At 39.8% G+C, this 21,502-nt stretch overlaps 1 protein-coding gene across 5 annotated transcripts in view; it reads right to left on the minus strand.

Moving 5' to 3' along the window:
• Positions 1-21,502, minus strand: part of ctdp1 (CTD (carboxy-terminal domain, RNA polymerase II, polypeptide A) phosphatase, subunit 1) — a 103,956-nt gene that overhangs the window by 74,871 nt on the left and 7,583 nt on the right. For all 5 annotated transcript variants that reach the window (XR_013131708.1, XM_077008138.1, XM_077008137.1 and 2 more), the window contains exons 4-6: positions 18,957-19,085; positions 16,407-16,557; positions 568-658 (exon numbers count right to left, since the gene is read on the minus strand). Coding sequence is in view for 4 of the 5 variants with exons in the window: in XM_077008138.1 (XP_076864253.1) it covers positions 568-658; positions 16,407-16,557; positions 18,957-19,085 (371 nt within the window). In the remaining variant the exon portion in view is untranslated. The remainder of the gene's footprint in view (positions 1-567; positions 659-16,406; positions 16,558-18,956; positions 19,086-21,502) is intronic.

The following is a 21,502-nucleotide window of genomic DNA, read 5'->3' on the forward strand; positions in this document are numbered from 1 at the left end:
TCATAATTTTGAGGTAAAACAACAGACGGTTGAAGGTTCTGACCATCTCTAATACAGATGTAAGCATTAGTAACTACAAAAGGTGCTTTGCTAATGCATACAGGGCCAAATAGTGTGCAGCACCTGTCACAAAATGTTACACCTCAGTTCACAGATTGTAGTCACATTACTGGTGAAGAAATGTCATGGTCAAAGCAAAGGTGATCGTTAATTAGCTAGCTATTTAATGTTTATACATGGGTAATTAGTTTCAGGGAAATTATTGTTAAGTGTTCTAGTGCTACAGTTACAAGACTCAACGACATGAATCTAATCTTCCATGGCCACTTCCACCTTATGTTCCACTTCCATGGCCACAGGTGTATTTAGTTGAGGCATCCAATTGAATAACAACTGACCGACATTTTGAGTGAACAAAACCTGTACAAACAAGGGGCAGACTCTAGAACAAAGCCATGGCAATTCCTATAATTATGAAATCACATTAAATCTATAAATTACTTGCTGGGAGTTGAAGTGAAAAAAACCATTTAGGGCACTTTATTCCAAACAGAATTACTCACTCACCTAAGATTCCCAGTCTTGGAGAATGGGTCGATACATTCGTCTCTCGATAGAATCCGATGAGAAAAAAGGTTTTTTTCAGGATCAAGAAAACCTTTCCCGAAAAAAAAAAAAAAAAAAAACATTTTAATACAGCTTTAATAACACATTCACCGGTGTGTGCACATTTTGTGTCTGTCTTTCAGGTCCAAATGACAGTCAACCAATTACTCATCATGCTTTCCGTCATGTGGTCCCGGTTTCCTTTGGAACTAGCCACAGTGCCAAGCTCCCGTTCATCTCAGATGATGCTCTTCCAATCATTTGTGAATGGTTTTTGTGTATGTAGCGCATGACCATTTGTTCCTCCACACACACATGTACATAACCATAACATTATGTATGTGTGTGTGTGTGTGTATATATTAGTGGCGGGACTTTAACGCATTTAGTGCATGAGACACTTTTGCACCGTGGAATGTTTCTCAGTGCATACAGATTATATGGACGCACAATAAGATGAGCATGATGGTGGATGGGACATTTAAATATAAGAAACTGATGGAAGTACCAACAAAAAGTGTTATTTGCACTTCATGCAGGAAGGAGTTCGCTTATCACAGCAGCACTACCACCCTTCGTTATCACCTCAATGTAAAACATGTTGGGACTAACGCGCAGGTCATTAATGATCACTTAGCTGCTAAATGTATTCCTAGTACGATAGGGTGACCAAACGTCCGTATTTCCTGGGACATGTCCGTATTTCACATCCTGTCCCGTGCGTCCCGGGTTTTTTTTTAAGTGAGGAAATGTCCTGGTTTTTAAATTACCTTCATTGGACCATTAAGACTGGATTAAACTTTCGCGAGTGACCGTAGCGCGCGACTCCGCACGCGTTTATACATGACGCGTCATATTATTTGTGTTGTTCGCTCTCTGTGGTCGAAGATAAAGGCTGCACATTGCGTCAACTGATGCAAGTTACGAACTGCCGTCCAGAAAGACAATGTGGAAGAAAATCCAGCAGCTGTATGATGAGGAAAGGGAAGAAAAACAGGTCATTGTGAAGAGCGCCACAAATGTGGCTCTGACTGGTGATCACTGGACCTCTGCTAGCAACAAGAATTATCTTGGTGTGACAGCTCATATTATAGATGATTAATCTATAGATGATGATCCAATCATTTGCTTTGACCATGCAGAAGACCACTTCTAGGCACTATGGAGATGTCTGTGGCAGAGGCCTGGGAAATTAAAGAATGGTATTTTAAACGGTATTAAAAAACATTTAATTTACTTCAATTCTTCCAATATCCTGAGCAAAACTCCCAAAATTAAACAACATTTTTGGTCAGAATTTCCAGTGTTCTGAAAACTATTTGCTCTGTTTTCTGCACTCATCTATTGGTCTGTGTAGTAGACTGGTGGAAAAATAAACAAGATGTTGAAGTTTGATTATGTTCATTGATTCATTCATCATTCAAACTTAAATTAATATTTCTCATGTTAAATACTGAAATGCGATTAAAATGCAATTAATGTTGATTAATTACAAAGATTCCGATTAATTCGATTTTTTTTTTATCGCGTCCCATCCCTAATATAATAATAATAATAATAATACATTTTATTTAATAGCGCCTTTCTAACACTCAAGGACACTTTACAATTACAACAGCAAAAAATAAATAAACTCATACATAAAATACAAGTAAGAGAAACAATAAAATATGACACAGTAAAACATGGATCAGTTAAACATTAAAAGCAATCTTGTACAGGTGAGTCTTTAATGAGGATCTGAACTGTAGAAGTGAGTTTATGTTCCTTATGTCAGGTGGCAGCGAATTCCAAAGCCGGGGAGCAGAGCGACTAAAAGCTCTACTCCCCATGGTGGTGAGACGGGCAGAGGGGACAGTCAGGTGAACAGAGGAGGAAGATCTGAGAGTGCGAGATGGAATAGCGACAGTGAGAAGATTAGAGAGATAGGGTGGGGCAAGGTTATGGATGGCTTTGAAAGTGAGTAGAAGAATTTTATAGTCTACACGGAACTTGATTGGGAGCCAGTGGAGCTGAGACAGTACAGGTGTGATATGGTGGAATGAAGGGGTTTTTGTGATGATACGGGCAGCTGAGTTTTGAACCAATTGAAGCTTATGGAGAGATTTGTGTGGAAGACCAAAAAGCAGGGAATTGCAATAGTCAAGGCGGGAAGTGACGAGGCTGTGCACAAGGATGGCAGAGGTATGTGGTGTAAGGGCAGGACGAAGGCGACTGATATTACGTAGATGAAAGTAGGCGGACTGGGTAATTTTATTGATATGTGATTTAAAGGATAAAGAGTTGTCGAGGATGACACCCAGGCTTTTTATCTGAGAGGAAGGGAAAACAAATGTATTATCAATGTCAATGGAGGGACTGTTAATTTTAGAGAGTGTTGATTTAGTGCCAACAAGTAGAACCTCGGTTTTATCACTGTTTAATTTTAGCAGATTTGCAGTGAACCAGGATTTTATTTCCGTCAAACAATCAGTAAGGGTGGAGAGTGGGAGAGTGGGAGTGGGTTTACAGGAAAAATAGAGCTGGTGTCATCAGCATAACAATGGAAACTAATGTTGTGCTTACGAAAGATATGGCCAAGAGGAAGGAGGTAGATAATGAAAAGAAGGGGCCCCAAAACAGAACCCTGGGGCACACCTGAAGTAACAGGGAAAGGTTGAGAAGTAAATGTATTGATATGAACGAACTGAGTGCGGCAAGAGAGATATGATTTAAACCAGTTTAGGGGAGTTTGAGTGATACCAATGGAAGATAGTCTGTTTAGGAGGGTGGTGTGGCAGATGGTATCGAATGCTGCACTTAAGTCAAGGAGGATAAGGATGGAGAGTAATCCTGAATCTGCCGCCATAAGGTCGTCATTGGTGACTTTTATAAGGGCAGTTTCCGTGCTGTGTAGTGGACGAAATCCAGATTGGAACAGTTCATAGAGGTTATTATTTTTTAAGTGATTATGAAGTTGCGAAGCTACTACCTTTTCGAGAATTTTTGATATGAAGGGTAGATTAGAGATGGGCCGTAGGTTATTAAAATCAGTGGGGTCTGCGCCAAGTTTTTTCAGAATCGGAGTTATTACAGCAGTCTTAAGATGAGCAGGAACAGTCCCAGTGGTAAGGGAAGAGTGTGTGATGTTGGTGATGATAGGGACTAGTGAAGACTGACAGGCTTTCACTAGAACTGAAGGGAGAGGGTCTAGTTTGCAGGTGGATGGCTTCAGCTTCTGGATTATATCAGAGATTTCTGAGGCAGAAGGAAGATGAAAGGCAGACCAAGGATGAGCAGGAGGAGAAAAGTCAGGGAGAAAACTGGGAATGGATTGTAAACTGAGAGAGTGGTGGATTGTACGGATTTTATCAGTGAAGAATGACATGAGTGAGTTACAGAAATCAGTAGAGTACAGGTGAGATGGGATAGAGTCCGGGGCTTGGGTTATATTTTTATATAATGAGAAAAGTGACTTGGCATTTCCTTTATTAGAGCAGATTATATCAGTATAATGATTATATATACAGTTGTGATCAAATTTATTCAACCCCCAATGCTGCGAAGGGTTTTATGGAATTCAGTGCACATTTGTAATTGTGTTCATAATGAAATCTTACAAGGACTTGTTAAAGAACTAAATGCAACTAAGATAGCATCAATTTTTTTTGTCATAAAGTATTAAATGGCCTTTTTGTGATTTCTTCATTGACACAATTATTCAACCCCTTTACGACTACCACTCCTAAGAACAGAGGTTCATTCCAGTGTTTTCCATCAGGTATTGAAAACATCTGTGGATGTCAACGAGCAGCAATCAAGCATGATAAGCACCAATTAGGCAGATTTAAAAGGACTGTGATACTCAGCTCCTTCTAGACATCTACTGGTGTGTTTCCAAGCATGGTGAAGGCAAGAGAATGGTCCCAGAAGACAAGAGAAGAGGTTATTGCTCTTCACAAGAATGGCAATGGATATAAAAAGATTGCGAAGTTGTTAAATATTCCAAGAGACACTATCGGAAGTATCATTCGCAAGTTCAAGTTAAAGGGCACAGTGGAAACGTTACCTGGTCGTGGCAGAAAGAAGATCCTGACCGCGACTGCTGTGCGCTACCTGAAGCGTAATGTGGAGAAAAATCCCCGCGTGACTGCTAAGGAACTGAAAAAAGACCTGTCAGATGTGGGCACTGAAGTTTCAGCTCAGACAATAAGGCGCGCACTGCATAACGAAGACCTCCATGCCAGAACGCCCAGACGCACCCCCTTGCTGACTCCAAAGAACAAGAAAAGTCGACTGCAGTATGCCAAAAGTCATGTGGACAAGCCACAAAGGTTTTGGGACAGTGTACTGTGGTCAGATGAAACTAAACTAGAACTGTTTGGGACAATGGACCAGCGCTATGTTTGGAGAAGGAAGAACCAGGCTTATGAACAAAAGAACACCTTGCCTACTGTGAAGCATGGCGGGGGGTCAATTATGCTTTGGGGCTGTTTTGCTTCTAATGGTACAGGAAAGCTTCAACGTGTGCAGGGTACCATGAATTCCCTTCAGTACCAGGAGATCTTGGAGGAAAATGTGATGGAGTCAGTCACAAACCTGCGGCTTGGGAGACGTTGGACCTTCCAACAGGACAATGATCCGAAGCACACATCCAAGTCCACTAGAGCATGGTTGAACATGAAAGGCTGGAACATTCTAGAGTGGCCATCGCAATCACCAGACTTAAATCCAATTGAGAACCTCTGGTGGGACCTAAAGAAGGCAGTTGCAGTGCGCAAGCCTAAGAATGTGACTGAACTGGAGGCTTTTGCCCATGAAGAATGGGCTAAGATACCCATAGGTCGCTGCAAGACACTTGTGTCAAGCTATGCTTCACGCTTGAAAGCTGTCATAACTGGAAAAGGATGTTGTACTAAGTACTAAAAAATAATGTCACTAGGGGGTTGAATAAAACTGATAATGATGTGAGCACAGTAAAGACATTTGTGGTTATTCCATCATAAATATTATGTTATGTTTGTCTAATTTATAAGTGCCTCTTTGATATAATTGTAAATAAGATGACTGAAATGATCAAAATCAATGTCAAACTGGCCAAAACACTTTATTTCAGTGGGGGTTGAATAAATTTGATCACAACTGTATATAGATATATATATATTTATTTCACTGAGGGAAATAAGTATTTGATCCCCTAGTAAAACCATGACTAATGTTAACTAGATGAGAGACACCTGTCCCAAATTATCACCTGTATAAAAGGCCACCTGCCAACAGTCTCAGTGACACTCCAACATTTCCACCATGGGCAAGACTAAAGAGCTATCTCAAGATGTCAGGGACAAAATTGTTGACCTACACAAGGCTGGAATGGGCTACAAAGCCATAAGAACAGCTTCTGGCTACAAAGAAAGAAGCTGGATAAGAAGGTGACAACTGTTGGTGCAATTATTCGGAAGTGGAAGAACAACATTATTGTCAATGGACCCAGGCCTGGAGCTCCATGAAAGTTATCACCTCGTGGAGTTTTATTGATCGTGAGAAAGGTTAAAAATCAGCCAAGAACTACACGGGAGGAGCTGAGTAATGATCTCAAGGCAGCTGGGGAACATAAATATTATATTATATCGCTAAGTATAAACGCCTCCGCTTAGCAGAGCGTTGAGGAGCGATTTCGATTGGAGGATCGTGTGAGATTTTTTATTACTAATTTTTTTTTGCTGATGCATGTTGCGTGCTACTGATTATGCCTCCGCGTGCCATAGGTTGCCGACCCCTGGTCTAGCCAGTCTCCTGACCGCAATCCCATAGAAAATATATGGAGAGAGCTGAAGCTTCGCGTTTCCAAATGCATGCCTAAAAAGCTTAAGGATATGGAGATGATTTACAGAGAGGAGTGGGCCAAAATTACTCCTGAAGTGTGTGCAAACCTTATAAAAAATAACTATAAGAAACGTCTGACTGCTGTGCTTGCCAAAAAGGGTTGTCACCAAGTATTAAATGATGTTTTACTAGGTGATCAAATACTTATTTCCCTCAATGAAATGCAAATTATTTTTTATTTCTCATTTCATGTAATTTTCTGTTTTTCTTTTGATATTCTATGTGGCACTGTTAAAATAAAGCTGGCATAAAATTAGATGTTTCATTTATTTTTTTTGTATTAAAAAGTCATTAGGGGGATCAAATACTTTTATATAAGTTTTATTTATTTATTTTTAAGATATTTGTCGATATTTGCTTCTTGTGCTCCTTGAGCGTGATGATTACCACATCTATCATTATAGCCCTTTCATGCGATGCCCAGTTGGATCCAATTTTATTATTTTGTATGTGGAAGTCCCACAAGGTCTTAGCTTGGCCACTCACCACCACTTTCTGGGTAGGGTCCCACTTTAACCATGGAACTTCCAGTCCTTACTCAGCACAGATGTTTTTAGATATTATGCTAGCCACATGGTTATGGTGTTCCATGGCGTATGCTCTACCTGCTACTGCTTTACCCCACTGTTATGTACTGCATCTTCTCAGGGGCATATCTGCATAGCTTGCACCTGCATCCTGCCTGGTATGGTAGATCCCAGCCTCTATTGATCTTGCATTGACAGCTTGTTCCTGTGCTGCTAAGATTAATGCCTCTGTGCTGTCTTTTAGCCCAAGCTTTTCCAGCCAACAGGAGATTTTTCTCCACATCAGCCACTCTATTATTAACCAGTGGTACATGCCATGCAAGGGGTTTATCCACCCATGATGGCATCTTTTCCTCCTTGTTGACTTGTGCTATTGGCTTGAAGTTGGCCTCAAGGGTTGTCTTCCATAGCCCCATTAATTTCTGAAAGAACAGTCTAAGAATCCTGTTAACCTTCCAAGTTGTTTTTTATTAACACTAGCAAGGCTGAAATTTGAGGATCTTCAGGATATCACCCTTCCTTCTTGCCAGCAATTAGAGCCATTACCCATCTCTTATTATGGTGATTTATGTGACTCACGAACGTACAAATCACATGTAGTACAAAGACGGTGGTGCACAGTAGAGCAGTGGATTCTCACACTCTCGGTAGAAACCCAATTTTTAAATGTTTCTCGTGTAGGTTTTGAGCCTGACTTTAGTTGCTTTAAGCGTGTGGCTTACACGTCAACCAAACTTTTTAAAATAAAAAGTAGTCCAGCTACTAATACAGCAATATTGGACCACAATATCAGAGCACATACAGAGCTATCCTTCACCCCCCACCTCGGCGTCTCTGATTATGTTTCCATCATGCTGGCCCCTGCTTACCATCCCGTCATGCACTGAGATGCTCCAAATCCCCACATAAGAAAATGACTGTGTGGCCCAGTGATTATGACCTTGTTCTGCAAGACTGCATGTTTGTGAGTCCAAGGATACTGCTGTGAATGAGCTGGACCTGAAGGACTATACATCTGCTGTGGATATCACAAAGTGTGTGGAGGATGTCACCACCACCAGGACTGTAACTTGCTACCCAAACCAATAACCATGGTTGAATGCAGAGGTTTGTTCTCTGAAAAAACAAGGAATGTTACATTCAGGTCTGGTGATTTACACAAAGTAGAGCTCGAAGAAAGCTTATAAGCGGGGTCCAGGGTTCCCACACCTTGGTTAACATAAAATTCAAGGACCTTTAAATCACTTTCCAGGACAAACTTCCTTAAATTCAAGGACTGCATCTGGCGGCATTTACCTACTGCTGCTCCTGAATGTTACCAAAGCACGATGTTAATACAATGCAAATTCAAAAGCCTGAATGTCATTTTAAGCCATTTGCATTTTCCATGCATGACATTACACGCAGATTCAACGAAATCTTCACTCACACTCAACATGACTGGCATTTTACCAATTCACCTGCAAGATGGTGGCACAAACATCAAGCAGCTACACACATGTTAACTACATACAGAAAACACTAGAATGCAGTGTTGATTTAACAAACGAATTTTGCCAATAAAATCTACAGGAGAATGGCCGAACCTTTGCAAAGTAAAAGTCAGCATAGGCCCTGCGGAATCAATGCAATTTTAAATGAACTTGTGCTGGCAAAATAATGACATGTTGACAGCAGACAAAACAAAACAATAATACACATATGCATATACACATAGAACTGAACAGAGGGACAAAGCCATATAATGAGATTAGATCAATACCGTTCTAGAGATCAGGTGTGAAATGATTCTAGCATTAAAAAATGAATCTATTTACTGAAGAACAATATGATTTAAATTCACTCAAAGCAGAGGAAGAAGGGCTTATGACCCCTTCACTTACTGTAGTGAATGTAGTATTTTGCTAAAAGTATGACTACATTAATGGCACCAGAGAAATCTGAACTTAAGTTTTGATATGCAGAAAATGGTATCAACATCAAAAGAAGGAATGTTAAATTTGAGATGAATCCAGTTTCTAATGTCCATGCAAAAACTTTGTGAATACTGACATGAAAAACACAAATGTGCCAAGGATGCATCTTCTGGCTTACAAAAGGCACATGAGTCAACATCAAATTTAAATCTTCTTTTAAGAAACATGGCTAGAGGATATTTCGTATTTATTATTTTTTAAATGAGTCTTTTTTAGTGATAGTATTTGTGAGAGGTGCCAGTTAGTTACTTCTCTTGTGGCGAAAGTGGAAAGTTTAGAGCGACGCGTCCACTCATTATTGAGGGATAGAGAGACAGGGTCTGTAGTAGCTGTGGACGCGCCAGGGAGAACTAGCGCCTCCGCGACTCCGGCGATAGAGCCCTCACAGCGGGGCGAATGGGTGACGTCTCGGCGGCGTAGTCGGAGAGCGAGGGCTGCAGCTACCGCTAACGCCAGCGCTAGCCCACCAGAGCACCACTCCCCGGTTCACGTGTCAAACAGGTTTGCCCCGCTCAGTGCTATACCCGCTGAGGAGCCTGTCTCACAGACTCTGGTCATAGGAGACTCTATAGTCCGACACGTGAAAGTAGCTGTAGCTGTAGGGGCACCAGCGGTTACAGTCAGCTGTTTACCGGGAGCCAGAGCGCCGGACATTAGTGGCAACCTTAGACTGTTAGCCCATAAACGATTCTCTAGGATAGTTATACATGTAGGGGCCAACGATATACGTCTGCGGCAGTCAGAGGTGACTAAGGCTAATGTTAAAGAGGTGGTTAAATTAGCCCAGACGATGTCCGATGCCGTAATCTGCTCTGGCCCCATCCCAATGCGGCGCGGTGATGAGCAGTACAGCAGGCTCACGTCGCTAAATCGCTGGATGTCCAAGTGGTGTTCAGAAAATCAAGTGGGCTTTATTAATAATTGGGAAGAGTTCGAGGGCAAGCCTGGTCTTTTAGGCAGGGACGGTGTCCACCCCACCCGGGATGGCGCTGCCCTGTTATCTTGCAGCATAGCCCATAGCCTGTTAGCTAGTCGGCAGAGTAGCACTAGGAGCTGCTGACTGTCCAGGGTCGCGACCAGGCCGCAGACTAACGGGTTAAACCTGTCTGCGAGCTGCTTAGAGGCGCCACCAAGTTCCCTTAGGATTGAGACTGTGTCTGTGCCCCGGGTTAAACTAAATCATAAGAAAATAGTCCGCCCGAAGTTTTTAACTAATATTCAGACTTCACATCAAATTATTACAACCTATATGACCGATCTGAAAATTGGATTAATCAATATTCGATCGCTCAACTCAAAAGCAGTTTTTGTAAATGAACTTATAACAGACCAGAAAATTGATATTCTTTGTCTAACTGAAACGTGGGTTCAATCTGGTGATTATTTAACTCTAAACGAAGCCACTCCTGTGGGATATAGTTATATACATAGACCTAGACTGTCAGGCAGAGGAGGTGGAATATGTATAATCTATCGTGATTGTTTAGAAATTCATCAGAAATACTTAGATATCTCAAACTCATTTGAGATGCAGTCTATTAATGTAATTAGTCCATCTGAAAATAAAAGTACATTCTCCCTAACTAATGTATACAGACCACCAGGGCCTTACTCAGATTTCTTAAACGATTTCACCGATTTTGCAGCAAATTTAGCAGTATGTAGTGACAAAATAATAATGGTAGGAGACTTTAACATACACTTTGATAATGCGGAGGATCCACTGACAAGGGCTTTTACTTCTATATTGAACTCTGTCGGCATTAAACAAAACGTAGTAGGACCTACACATTATCGAAATCATACACTAGATCTAATATTAACGCTGGGTATCGACGTAGATAATATAAACATACTCCCGCAAACCGTAGCAATCTCCGATCATTATTTAGTAAAATTCGATTTTCACCTTAACATAAATACCCGCCCGTCTTCTCGGCAGTGTATAAAGCGCTCAATAAATTCATCAACAGCAACACAGTTTATTGAAACCCTCCCTGACTTAACTGCTTTAGCCCACTCGCCATCCGATCCAGGAGAGTTAGTCTAACCGACTACTTAGAGAATACCTGCAGATCAGCTCTAGATATAGTAGCTCCACTAAAATATAAAAAAGCTAGATCCAAAAAGCTCGCCCCATGGTACACCGACCAAACTAGAAACTTAAAACAAATAGCACGTAAATTAGAGCGGAAATGGCGATCTACTAAATTGGAAGTATTCCACTGTGCCTGGAAGGATAGCATTATTGACTACAAACGGGCACTCATTAAAGCACGCTCAGCATACTTAGCCTCACTGATAGAGAAAAATAAAAACAATCCTAGATTTCTTTTTAATACTATTTCTAAACTTACAAAAAATCAAGCAGGCACAGAACCTCAGATTCCAGTAAACCTCACTAGTAATGTATTTATAGATTTATTTGATAATAAAATAGAGAATATTAGACAAAATATAAAACCCTTTATTAGCAATACAACTGGTATGTCATCTGGTTTGGTTGATATTGATTTAAATTACATACCGGGAGAAAAACTTGATGCTTTTCATCCACTCCCAAAATCAGAATTAGAGAAAATAATTTCTTCCTTAAATTGTACTACCTGCACATTAGACTCAGTTCCCTCAAAGTTATTAAAAGAGGTATTACCAGCTGTAACTGAACCTCTTCTAACTACAGTTAACTCTTTCATTACAATAGGTCACATGCCCAAATCATGTAAATTAGCAATTATCAAACCTCTGATCAAGAAACCAAATCTTGATCCGACTGTGCTATCTAATTATAGACCCATTTCAAACACATCATTTATATCTAAGATCATAGAAAAAGCTGTTGCCCAGCAATTATGCCTATATCTGCATAGGAATAACACATTTGAAAAGTTCCAATCTGGTTTTAGGCCCCATCACAGTACTGAAACAGCATTAGTTAAAGTAACAAATGATCTCCTCCTTGCATCAGATCAAGGCTATGTATCACTGTTAGTGCTTCTTGATCTTAGTGCAGCTTTCGACACAATTGATCATAGGATCTTGCTAGAAAGGTTAGAACGCTGGGTTGGAGTCTCAGGCACAGACCTTTCATGGTTTCAGTCTTACTTAACAAATCGCTATCAGTTTGTAGAGCTCAATAATATTTCATCCAAACATACAATGGTTAAATATGGGGTCCCGCAAGGCTCCATCTTAGGTCCACTATTATTTACATTATATATGCTACCATTGGGCACAGTTATAAACAAACATGGTGTCAACTTTCACTGCTATGCGGATGACACTCAACTTTACATATCAGCCAAACCCGATGACAAACTCAGTTTAGGAAAAATTGAGGCCTGTGTAAGAGATATTAAATGCTGGATGTCTCTAAACTTCCTACAATTAAATGAGGACAAAACAGAAGTTCTCCTTGTGGGCCCTAAAGCCGCAAGACAGAAAATTCCAAATTTAATGCTTAATCTTGCAGACTATCCCATTACACCTGGCACAGTAGCCAAAAACCTAGGCGTCATACTCGACTCCGACCTATCATTTGATAAATATATAGATAATACTACTAGGATAGCTTTTCTACATCTCCGCAACATTGCCAAATTAAGAAATGCATTATCACAGGATGATGCAGAAAAATTGGTGCACGCCTTTGTTAGCTCTAGACTAGACTACTGCAATTCACTACTGTCAGGATGTTCAAATAGGAATCTAAATAAACTTCAAGTAGTTCAAAATGCCGCAGCTAGAGTTCTGACCAGAACTAGAAAATTTCAGCATATTAGACCAGTCCTATCAGCCCTGCATTGGCTCCCAGTTAAATTTCGTATTGATTTTAAAATTCTATTATTAGCATATAAAGCACTACACGGGCTTGCTCCTGAATACCTCCAGGAACTTATTTCCTACTATGAACCCCCACGTCAACTAAGATCACAGGGTGCTGGTCTGTTATTAGTTCCACAAATTAACAAGGTAACAGCAGGGGGAAGAGCCTTTTCTTATAAGGCCCCCCAGCTTTGGAATAATCTTCCTAAATGTGTCCGGGACTCTGACACAGTCACAATCTTTAAATCTAGGTTGAAAACCCACTTATTTAGTCTAGCATTTGATAATTAATATCCCCCTTAGATAAAGGTACAGATCCAGGGGTTCATAGACGAAGGGTTTTATGGTAGACTGGGGTGCTGGTGCTGTCATCCGGTCACTGCTCGTGGTCACTCAAGTTTGTTGACAGTGCAGTGGACGGATGCCATTGTCTCAGAATGCCCCCAAGCCTATGTTACCTTCTGGTTCTGCCTTTTTTTTAGCTAGGCTGTAATAATTTAACTTAGTGCCGGAGTTGCTGCCACACTCCAGAAATGTTTATAATTTTACCTGTCCTGTATATGTCCTCATACAGAGCTAATTTTCCCTGTTTCATTTCTCCACATGGCTGCCCGCCTGCTTGAGGTATAATGAGATGAGGAGAGACAAGCGATCCATCCTGGCCGGCCACCTCCTGCCTAACCGGATGCCTACACCATGATGGACATTATTACATCTTTTTCGGTCTAAATGGACATTATTGCATCTTTTACATTCTGTCTACATTCTGTCTATATTGTTGTTGTTGTCATGGTGACCGGTGTCGGCCAGAGGAGGATGGGCTCCCCCCCTGAGTCTTGGTTCCTCTCAAGGTTTCTTCCTCATGCAAAACCTAGGGAGTTTTTCCTTGCCACTGTCGCCCTTGGCTTGCTCACTGGGGGCTAGGACTCGGCACTTGTAAAGCTGCTTTGTGACAACAACTGTTGTAAAAAGCGCTATATAAATAAAATTTGATTGATTGATTTCACTTAAGGGCCATTTTACAAATTTGGAATGAGCAAAAGCTATTGTTTTGCAAATTATAAATTTGTATTAGGATGTTTCTTGAAAGAATCCCCATTATATTCATGGTAAATCTTTTGTCTCATACCATCATTGATGATCTTATTACATTTGATGTAAAGTTAATCATTTACTTTCAACGTGGGCATCGAAACAGTCACATCTGAATATAAAATAACATTTCTGATTAATTGAATCAATGCTAAAGGAATCGCTTTTGCTTTTTTAACCTTGTTAAAATCTTTATAACAAATATATCAAATCATATTTTTCAACAAAGGATGAGCAATTTAGAAGATCTTCACAGATCTAAAAGATTCTTTACAAAAATACCTTTTTCATACCAATCTTTTCTAAATATTGACGTCCTACCAACTGTTATTGCCCTGTTATTCGTTGAACATTCGTCTTCATCCATGTGATGTTTCAACCCCCCCCCCCCCCCCCAAAAAAAAAAAAATTCAGGGACCTCTGAGGACATCTGTCTTTCTATGCCTGTTTTCAAAAACTTTCAAGGGCCTTGAACTTGTTTTTTTTCTGATTCACAAACTTTCAAGGATTTCAAGGACCCGTGGGAACCCTGGGGGTCAAAAGGGCCAAAGCAGCATGTTCAGAAGATCAAGAGACATTTCTCCTCTCAGGATCCACAGAGCATGTGAAGGGCATCAACTGCATCACTAATTACAGCAACAGAGACGCACAATGGCCGGGGGACTTGAAGTCCAGCCTAAAGACGGAGTTCAGCAAAAAACACTCATGACTTGACTTGTATTTTTAGACTTTTGAACATTTCTGCTCTCAAATTTCTGCACATTATGGCTCTTCTATGGCTGGATCAGTTTGCAGCCAAGTGTGATTCAGCACCTCTAAAGCTGAGACAATGGTACTAATTCAGACAAGGGTATATTGCTCCCTCAGGTCGGAAGTGAGAAGTTTAGCTATCTTAGGTTTTGCAGTGTTGTGAACACTGTATTGGACCATTGTGGTGAAAAGAGAGCTGAGCCAAAAGTCAAATCTCTCGATTTACTGGTCAATGAGACAGGGTGAGGAGTTCAGTCATCCGGGAGAGACTCGGAGTACAGCCACTGCATCTCCATGTAGAAAGGAGCCAGTTGAGGTGGTTCAGGAATCTGGTCCAGATGCCCTCAGTGCCTCCCTGATGAGACATTCCAGGTATGCGGAAAAGCTAATCCATGCATTCATATCCTCTCGCCTAGATTATTGCAATAGTCTTCTAGCTGGATGTTCTGGTAAATCGATAAACAAACTCCAGCTTGTTAAGAACGCAGCAGTGCGAGTTTTAACGAAAACTAAAAAATTTGATCACATTAGTCCTGTACTATCGTCATTACATTGGCTGCCAGTTAGATTCCGTATTGACTATAAAATACTCTTATAAACATATAAAACACTGCATGGCTTAGCTCCAGAGTATCTTAGTGAACTTATTGATCATTACAACCCAGCACGTTCACTTCGCTCGCAGGACGCAGGGTTATTAACTGTTCCTAGGATCAAAAAGATCACAGCAGGTGGAAGAGCATTTTCTGCTCCACAACTGTGGAATAATCTTCCTGCCTTTATTCGGGACTCAGACACAGTCTCAATGTTTAAAACTCAACTAAAAACTTATCTGTTTAGTTTGGCCTTTGAATAATCTGTTACATATTTACCACATCACATATCTTTCTTCTCCGAGGTTCACTTGGGGAGTAACACTGCAGTTGGAGTCTACAATTCCAGTATCATCGCTCCGACACGGAATGAAAACCTGGCGTTCATCATAAGACATTTACTTTGACAAGATTAACACCCAGAACTTTCATTCTAGTTACCTTATACTTAGCCTGATTGTGTGATTTATTTGTAACTTGTGTATTAGTCTGTATAATTTGTTTTTGTGTAATTTGTGTGTTAAAGGGCCACCCAATGGAGGATGGGTTCCCTTTTGAGTCTTTGCCCTCCCAAGGTTTCTTCCTATTCCCCACCATCTAGGGAGTTTTTCCTTGCCACTGTCGCCTTTGGCTTGCTCATTAGGGATTTGGACCCATAGTATTGTTAACCTTGTAAATCCTGTAAAGCGCTTTGTGACAACTTGTGTTGTGAAAAGCGCTATACAAATATATTTGATTTGATTTGTATGTCCAACTGGGAGGAGACCGTGAGGAAGACCCAGGACATGATGGAGACATTGTATCTCTCAGCTGTCCTGGGAACGCCTCAGAACCCCCCCTCAAGAAGAGCTGGCTGTTGAGAGGGAGACCTGGATGTCCTTGCTAAGGATACTGCCTCAGCGACCCGGACCCAGAAAAGCGGATGTAAATGGATGGATGAATGGATGGACATTATAGCTGAATAGAGAGGAGTATGAAATAACACCAAAGACCTTTTTGGAGGTTGTTATAGTTGTTTTAGGAGATTCAACCTTGTTTTTAAGCAATGTGTTAACCTGCTTTGAGCTACAAAATGTTGGAAATCAATTGTATTTCTTTACTGTTGATCCAAATATTCATTCTCTGTATAGTATTAACATAGAGGGTAGCTGGCAGTGATGTTACATGCTTACCTGCAATGGTGTGTGCATAAAGACGACTCCCAAAGGTAAAGACATGTAGTTCATACATCTTGGCAATCTTCTCCAAAAACTCTTTGCAATGAGGCCTAAGACGTGTGTGCAGCATGGGCTCCCCCCTGCCCAGCTGGAAATGAAAGATTCCCTGGCATGATATCACAAAAGACGTTAAAGAAAAATCAGGAACACCGATTCACATGATAATTTATACACTGCACAGATAAACCACAAATATAATTATGAGACTAATACATACAAATGTAACTGCTAAATTTAATACAAATGTGTTTCTTCACAATAACACTGAACACCGACATGACTACTATGGGAGTTATTCTGTGTCAATATTGAAACGAAAACATAATGCTCAAAATGGAAATGTAATACCAAATTTGCATTTACAAGTTCCACTCATGAATTCAAATTCAAATGCAATAATACCATTTACATTTGCAATTTGGTAGGCGTCTGTTCATATTTCATTTCCACATACATTTTGCTGCTTTATTTGTTCCTTTATTTAAAAGAAAATGTATTTCCTGATTTCAATTTTCAAGTTTCATGTGATCATGCAAAGGTTGCATCAAAATTATAATTAAAATGTTATTCACTTAATATGAATTTGTATTCCGTGATGTGTTTTAAATTTAATTTTCAACCTCACCAACACGCTAAAAAGATGTCAAAATTCAAATGTTAAAGAGGAAAGTGTCTCTCCTGTTTTCAATAACATTACGATACCACCAGCACTCAATCTGTGTCAAAACACATTTTGAAAATGTATTCCGAGCAGAATGTATTTTCATGGTCTTCCACTACAGTCAAATTAGATTCCATCATCCTTCCTATCAGATTCCACAGCCCTCCACTTTATTCAGCCAATCGGGATCCACAGCTTTCCCCTTCAGGCAGCCAATCAGGACAGGTCTGTGGCACGCTAAGCAGTACAGTAGAGTTTTTTTTAAACATGGCCGCAGAAGCGCTCATTAGATTAATTCAAAGGATAGCAGACGAGCACTTATGGTGAATTTACACTCTGTAAGTGTGAAAGGTTAATCGAGCAAGAGGCAGAAATCTCTGCCTTATCTGGTGCTGATGTGACTAAGATTGCCAAATTGAGAGCTGTGGCAGAGGAACTGTGCGTGCCTCGACATAGAATAACTTCCATAGACTACCACTTCTGTAGTCTATTAGTCTTCTGTAATCCTTCAGTATTTGTAGCTGGATCACTGGTCAATTGGGGAAAGAAACACTTTTTTGCAGCAAAGTACTTTATACACAGTTTCAATCAACCAATGAAGAACACAATAATTTCTATAACAAAACATTCTACAAAACATTATGATTCATCTTTTCTAAAACATATAAATCAAGAACACTATTTTTAACTTCTGAATACATTTAAGCAGTTCACCAGAATATCTTAATGCTATACCCGATGGCATGTGTATTCTTTAAAATCCTGAAGCTTAACAAATGACACCACACTAGAGGAGTTCGTCTTATAAGAAAAAGTGAAAAGTATGTTAAGATTGTGTCAAAGTAAATTGTTTCCATATTTATTTGGGCAAATACCAAGCACCTAACTGGTTAATTGGTTGGCAACTATTTATTATCAACAATATATCAACAAGTTGTTTTGTTAATTTCTTGTTGCAGCACTACAATAAATTGACTTTGTGAACATTTACATCCAGTTGCTCATACAGCATTGGAAAATAGTCCATCAATATCCACTTTTTACAGAAGTACCATAAAGGAGCAGGCAATTGCAGGGGTTCCAGAACTTTGCCTTTGGATAGACAGCCTGTCACATCAGCAAAACAATGGTCTCATCTGAGCTGAATTACAGTACCAACTATCTAAAAAAATCACATTTTCAGCAGCGCACCGGTTCACCTGGGGAGTAACACTGCAGTTGGAGCCTACAATACCAGTATGATCACTCCGACACGGAATGAAAACCGTTCATCATAAGACATTTACTTTGACAATATCAACACCCAGAACTTTAATTCTAGTTACCTTATACTTAGCCTGATTGTGTGATTTATTTGTGACTTGTGCATTCGTCTGTATAATTTATTTTTGTGTAATTTGTGTGTTAACGGGCCGCCCAATGGAGGATGGGTTCCCTTTTGAGTCTTGGTCCTCCCGAGGTTTTTTCCTATTCCCCACCATCATAGGGAGTTTTTCCTTGCCACTGTCACCTTTGGCTTGCTCATTAGGGATTTGGACCCATAGTATTGTTAACCTTGTAAATCCTGTAAAGCGCTTTGTGACAACATGTGAAAAGCGCTATACAAATATATTTGATTTGATTTTAAAATGGCAATGATAAAGCTGGTTTTCTTGTGGGTGTATTTCATATTAAGCGCTTTGTGACATGTGTTGTGAAAAGCGCTATACAAATATATTTGATTTGATTTGATATTTGAGATGGTTTCAAATTGAAGACTCTACTGCTTCATGACTGTACTTTCTCCAGTGTGATAACCAGTATTGTCACTGCTAATAATTTACCAGTTTGCTCATTATGCTTACCTTGTTGGACATGCGCTGACAGCACTGCTCTGTAGTGTGGATCAGAGTCTGATCCAAATCTACCATGAGCACCAGCTTTCTGTTTCTATGGAGTCTTTTCTGGTCCTCTCTGCCAAGCTGTTCTGCCTGCTACATTCAAACACATACACAAAATTGGTGATCTGTGTCATTGTGGTCTCACTCCTTCACTAAAATTGCTAAAATCCTCCACTGCAATTATCACTACTTAAGACACTAAATTGATGTAACAGTCAAGCTAATTGTTTAGAAGGAATCTTATTTTTAAATTCTTATTTTTTTCTCGTCTTTTCCTTACTTCCTGAAAGCAGGCAATGTGTTTTAAACATCAATCTCTTGAATTGGGTCTTGTGTATGTGTGGAGAAATAAATGTCCATGAAACAGAGACTTTACACACTACTCTTGTAGACCAGGATTGATTATTTCCTCACCTCAAAAGTAGAATTGCATAGAGTAGTGGACATACTACTTATTACCATTTCTGATCACTCACCCATGGCGCTTAAGTGGGACTTAAACCATAAACCAGCCTCTAAACAGTGGAGACTTAATGCATCTCTGCTCAATGATAAAGAGTTTACCACTTTCCTTACTGCAGAGCTTAATTTCTACCTAAATACTAATAACACACCAGGATCACCTCTTAAACTGTGGGACTGTGCTAAAGCATACATAAAGGGGCGTATTATTTCATATTAGAAATGAAATGAGTGCCAAGCAGCAGGAATTGAAGGAAAAATAAGGGAATTAAAGAAACAACATAAACAAACCTCTTATCCTGATCTTATTAACTCTTAAAGACACACGCAGAGAACTTAATAGTTTACTATCAGAGAAGATTGAGGGACATTGTGTGTGTGATTGGTTGTCTGAGACATGTACCTGTGTTAACAATTGTAAAGCGCCTTGGGTATCCTGAAAGGCGCTATATAAATTGAACATTCATTAATTCATTTAAAATTTACTAATCAGCGATACTATGAATATGGTAACAGAGCAAGTACTGTATTTTCTGGACTATAGAGCACACCTCAATATAAGCCGTACCTACAAAGTTTTTTTTTTTATGGAAAATGTTGTATAAGCTGCACGGGGCTATAAGCCGCATATATCTGCTGAACTGAATACAGTGAGTCCCCGCTTAATGACGGGTCTGGTTAACGACGGACCGGAGTTACGACCGACTATTTTTTTTAATTTTGCATGGTGGAGCAGTGGCAGCACAGTGGCAGCACTGTGCACGATAAGCGGAGGCAGTGCAGCCTCCACAGCAGCCCATCTCGGCAACACGATCACTCTTTCCCATGCTGTACGCACGCACAAGAACATTGTTAGTTTTTTTTTCTAGACTGTATTTATAATCAAAGCGTATCTAAATCTAGGGTCACGCTTAACAACAACAACTTCTTTACGACGGACTTTTCAGTCTCTAACCTCATCGTTAAGCGGGGACTCACTGTACATTTAACTGAACTGATCAGTTTCTGAACGGTGCCTTTCAGCCGGTGTTGTGTCGAATTCCAACTCCCCTCATTTATCCGCATAAAAACACTACAGATTATATTGTCTTATTGTAAATAAGAGCTAGACTTTAATTATCAATCACAGCAAACGGCACGGCATTATCTATGTCCAAAGCCACACTGGCTCAAGGGTGTTAATTATTTTAAATAAAATACACACTGGTTATACCGAAGTTCACCACTGACCATGACTTCGCAGTATTACAGCAGTATTATGTCTAAATATCTAGTTAGGACAAAACTAGAGTGCTCAATGAACTAAGTTATAATCACTGTAACTCCCGGAAATCATCTGTAGCTTCTTTATGCATGTGCAAACAAGGGGACTCTGAATTTGGCATAACACGTTCGTTTGAAAAAAATTCTCCGTCGTGCTTGCTGCTTGAGTGTGCTAAATGAAATTGAGCACTTTCTTCCTTGATTTACAACTTTGACCTACCACCTGATTAACTTTCTGCTCCACCACCTGACAGGTGAAGAAAATCTACAGAAAAGACGCACCTCAATATAAGGAATGGGAAATCAAGGAAACAATTTCCACTCTAAAAAATAACAAAAGCCCTGGGCCTGATAGATTTATTAATGAGTTTTATAAAATAATATAAGATAAGATATCTTATCCCCCTTATAATTAAAGGCATATCATCAGCCGCTGGAGTTGAAAACTATGGCCCCTTCCTGGAAAGAAGCACCAATAGTATTAATACTATTGAATGCCAGTCCTATAGGCCAATATTGTTATTAAATGCAGATTTGCACATTCTGACAGGAACCTTGGCCAGATGGGTCAGTAAAATAATTCCCCAAATTATCCACCCAGATCAGGTTTTATTACTCGAAGATAGGGGAGAATTATTCAGGATTTTTTTTTATTATTGCGTTTATTTTAATCATCTAGTTATCTTTGTACTTTATATTTTATACTGCCATAAAATTTGATGTAAATAATGCAAAATAAATACATATTTTAAATATGTAGAATTGTATTTGTATTAAATTATGTA

Source organism: Brachyhypopomus gauderio, chromosome 6, assembly GCF_052324685.1.
Source record: "Brachyhypopomus gauderio isolate BG-103 chromosome 6, BGAUD_0.2, whole genome shotgun sequence".
Classification (NCBI taxonomy): domain Eukaryota; kingdom Metazoa; phylum Chordata; class Actinopteri; order Gymnotiformes; family Hypopomidae; genus Brachyhypopomus; species Brachyhypopomus gauderio.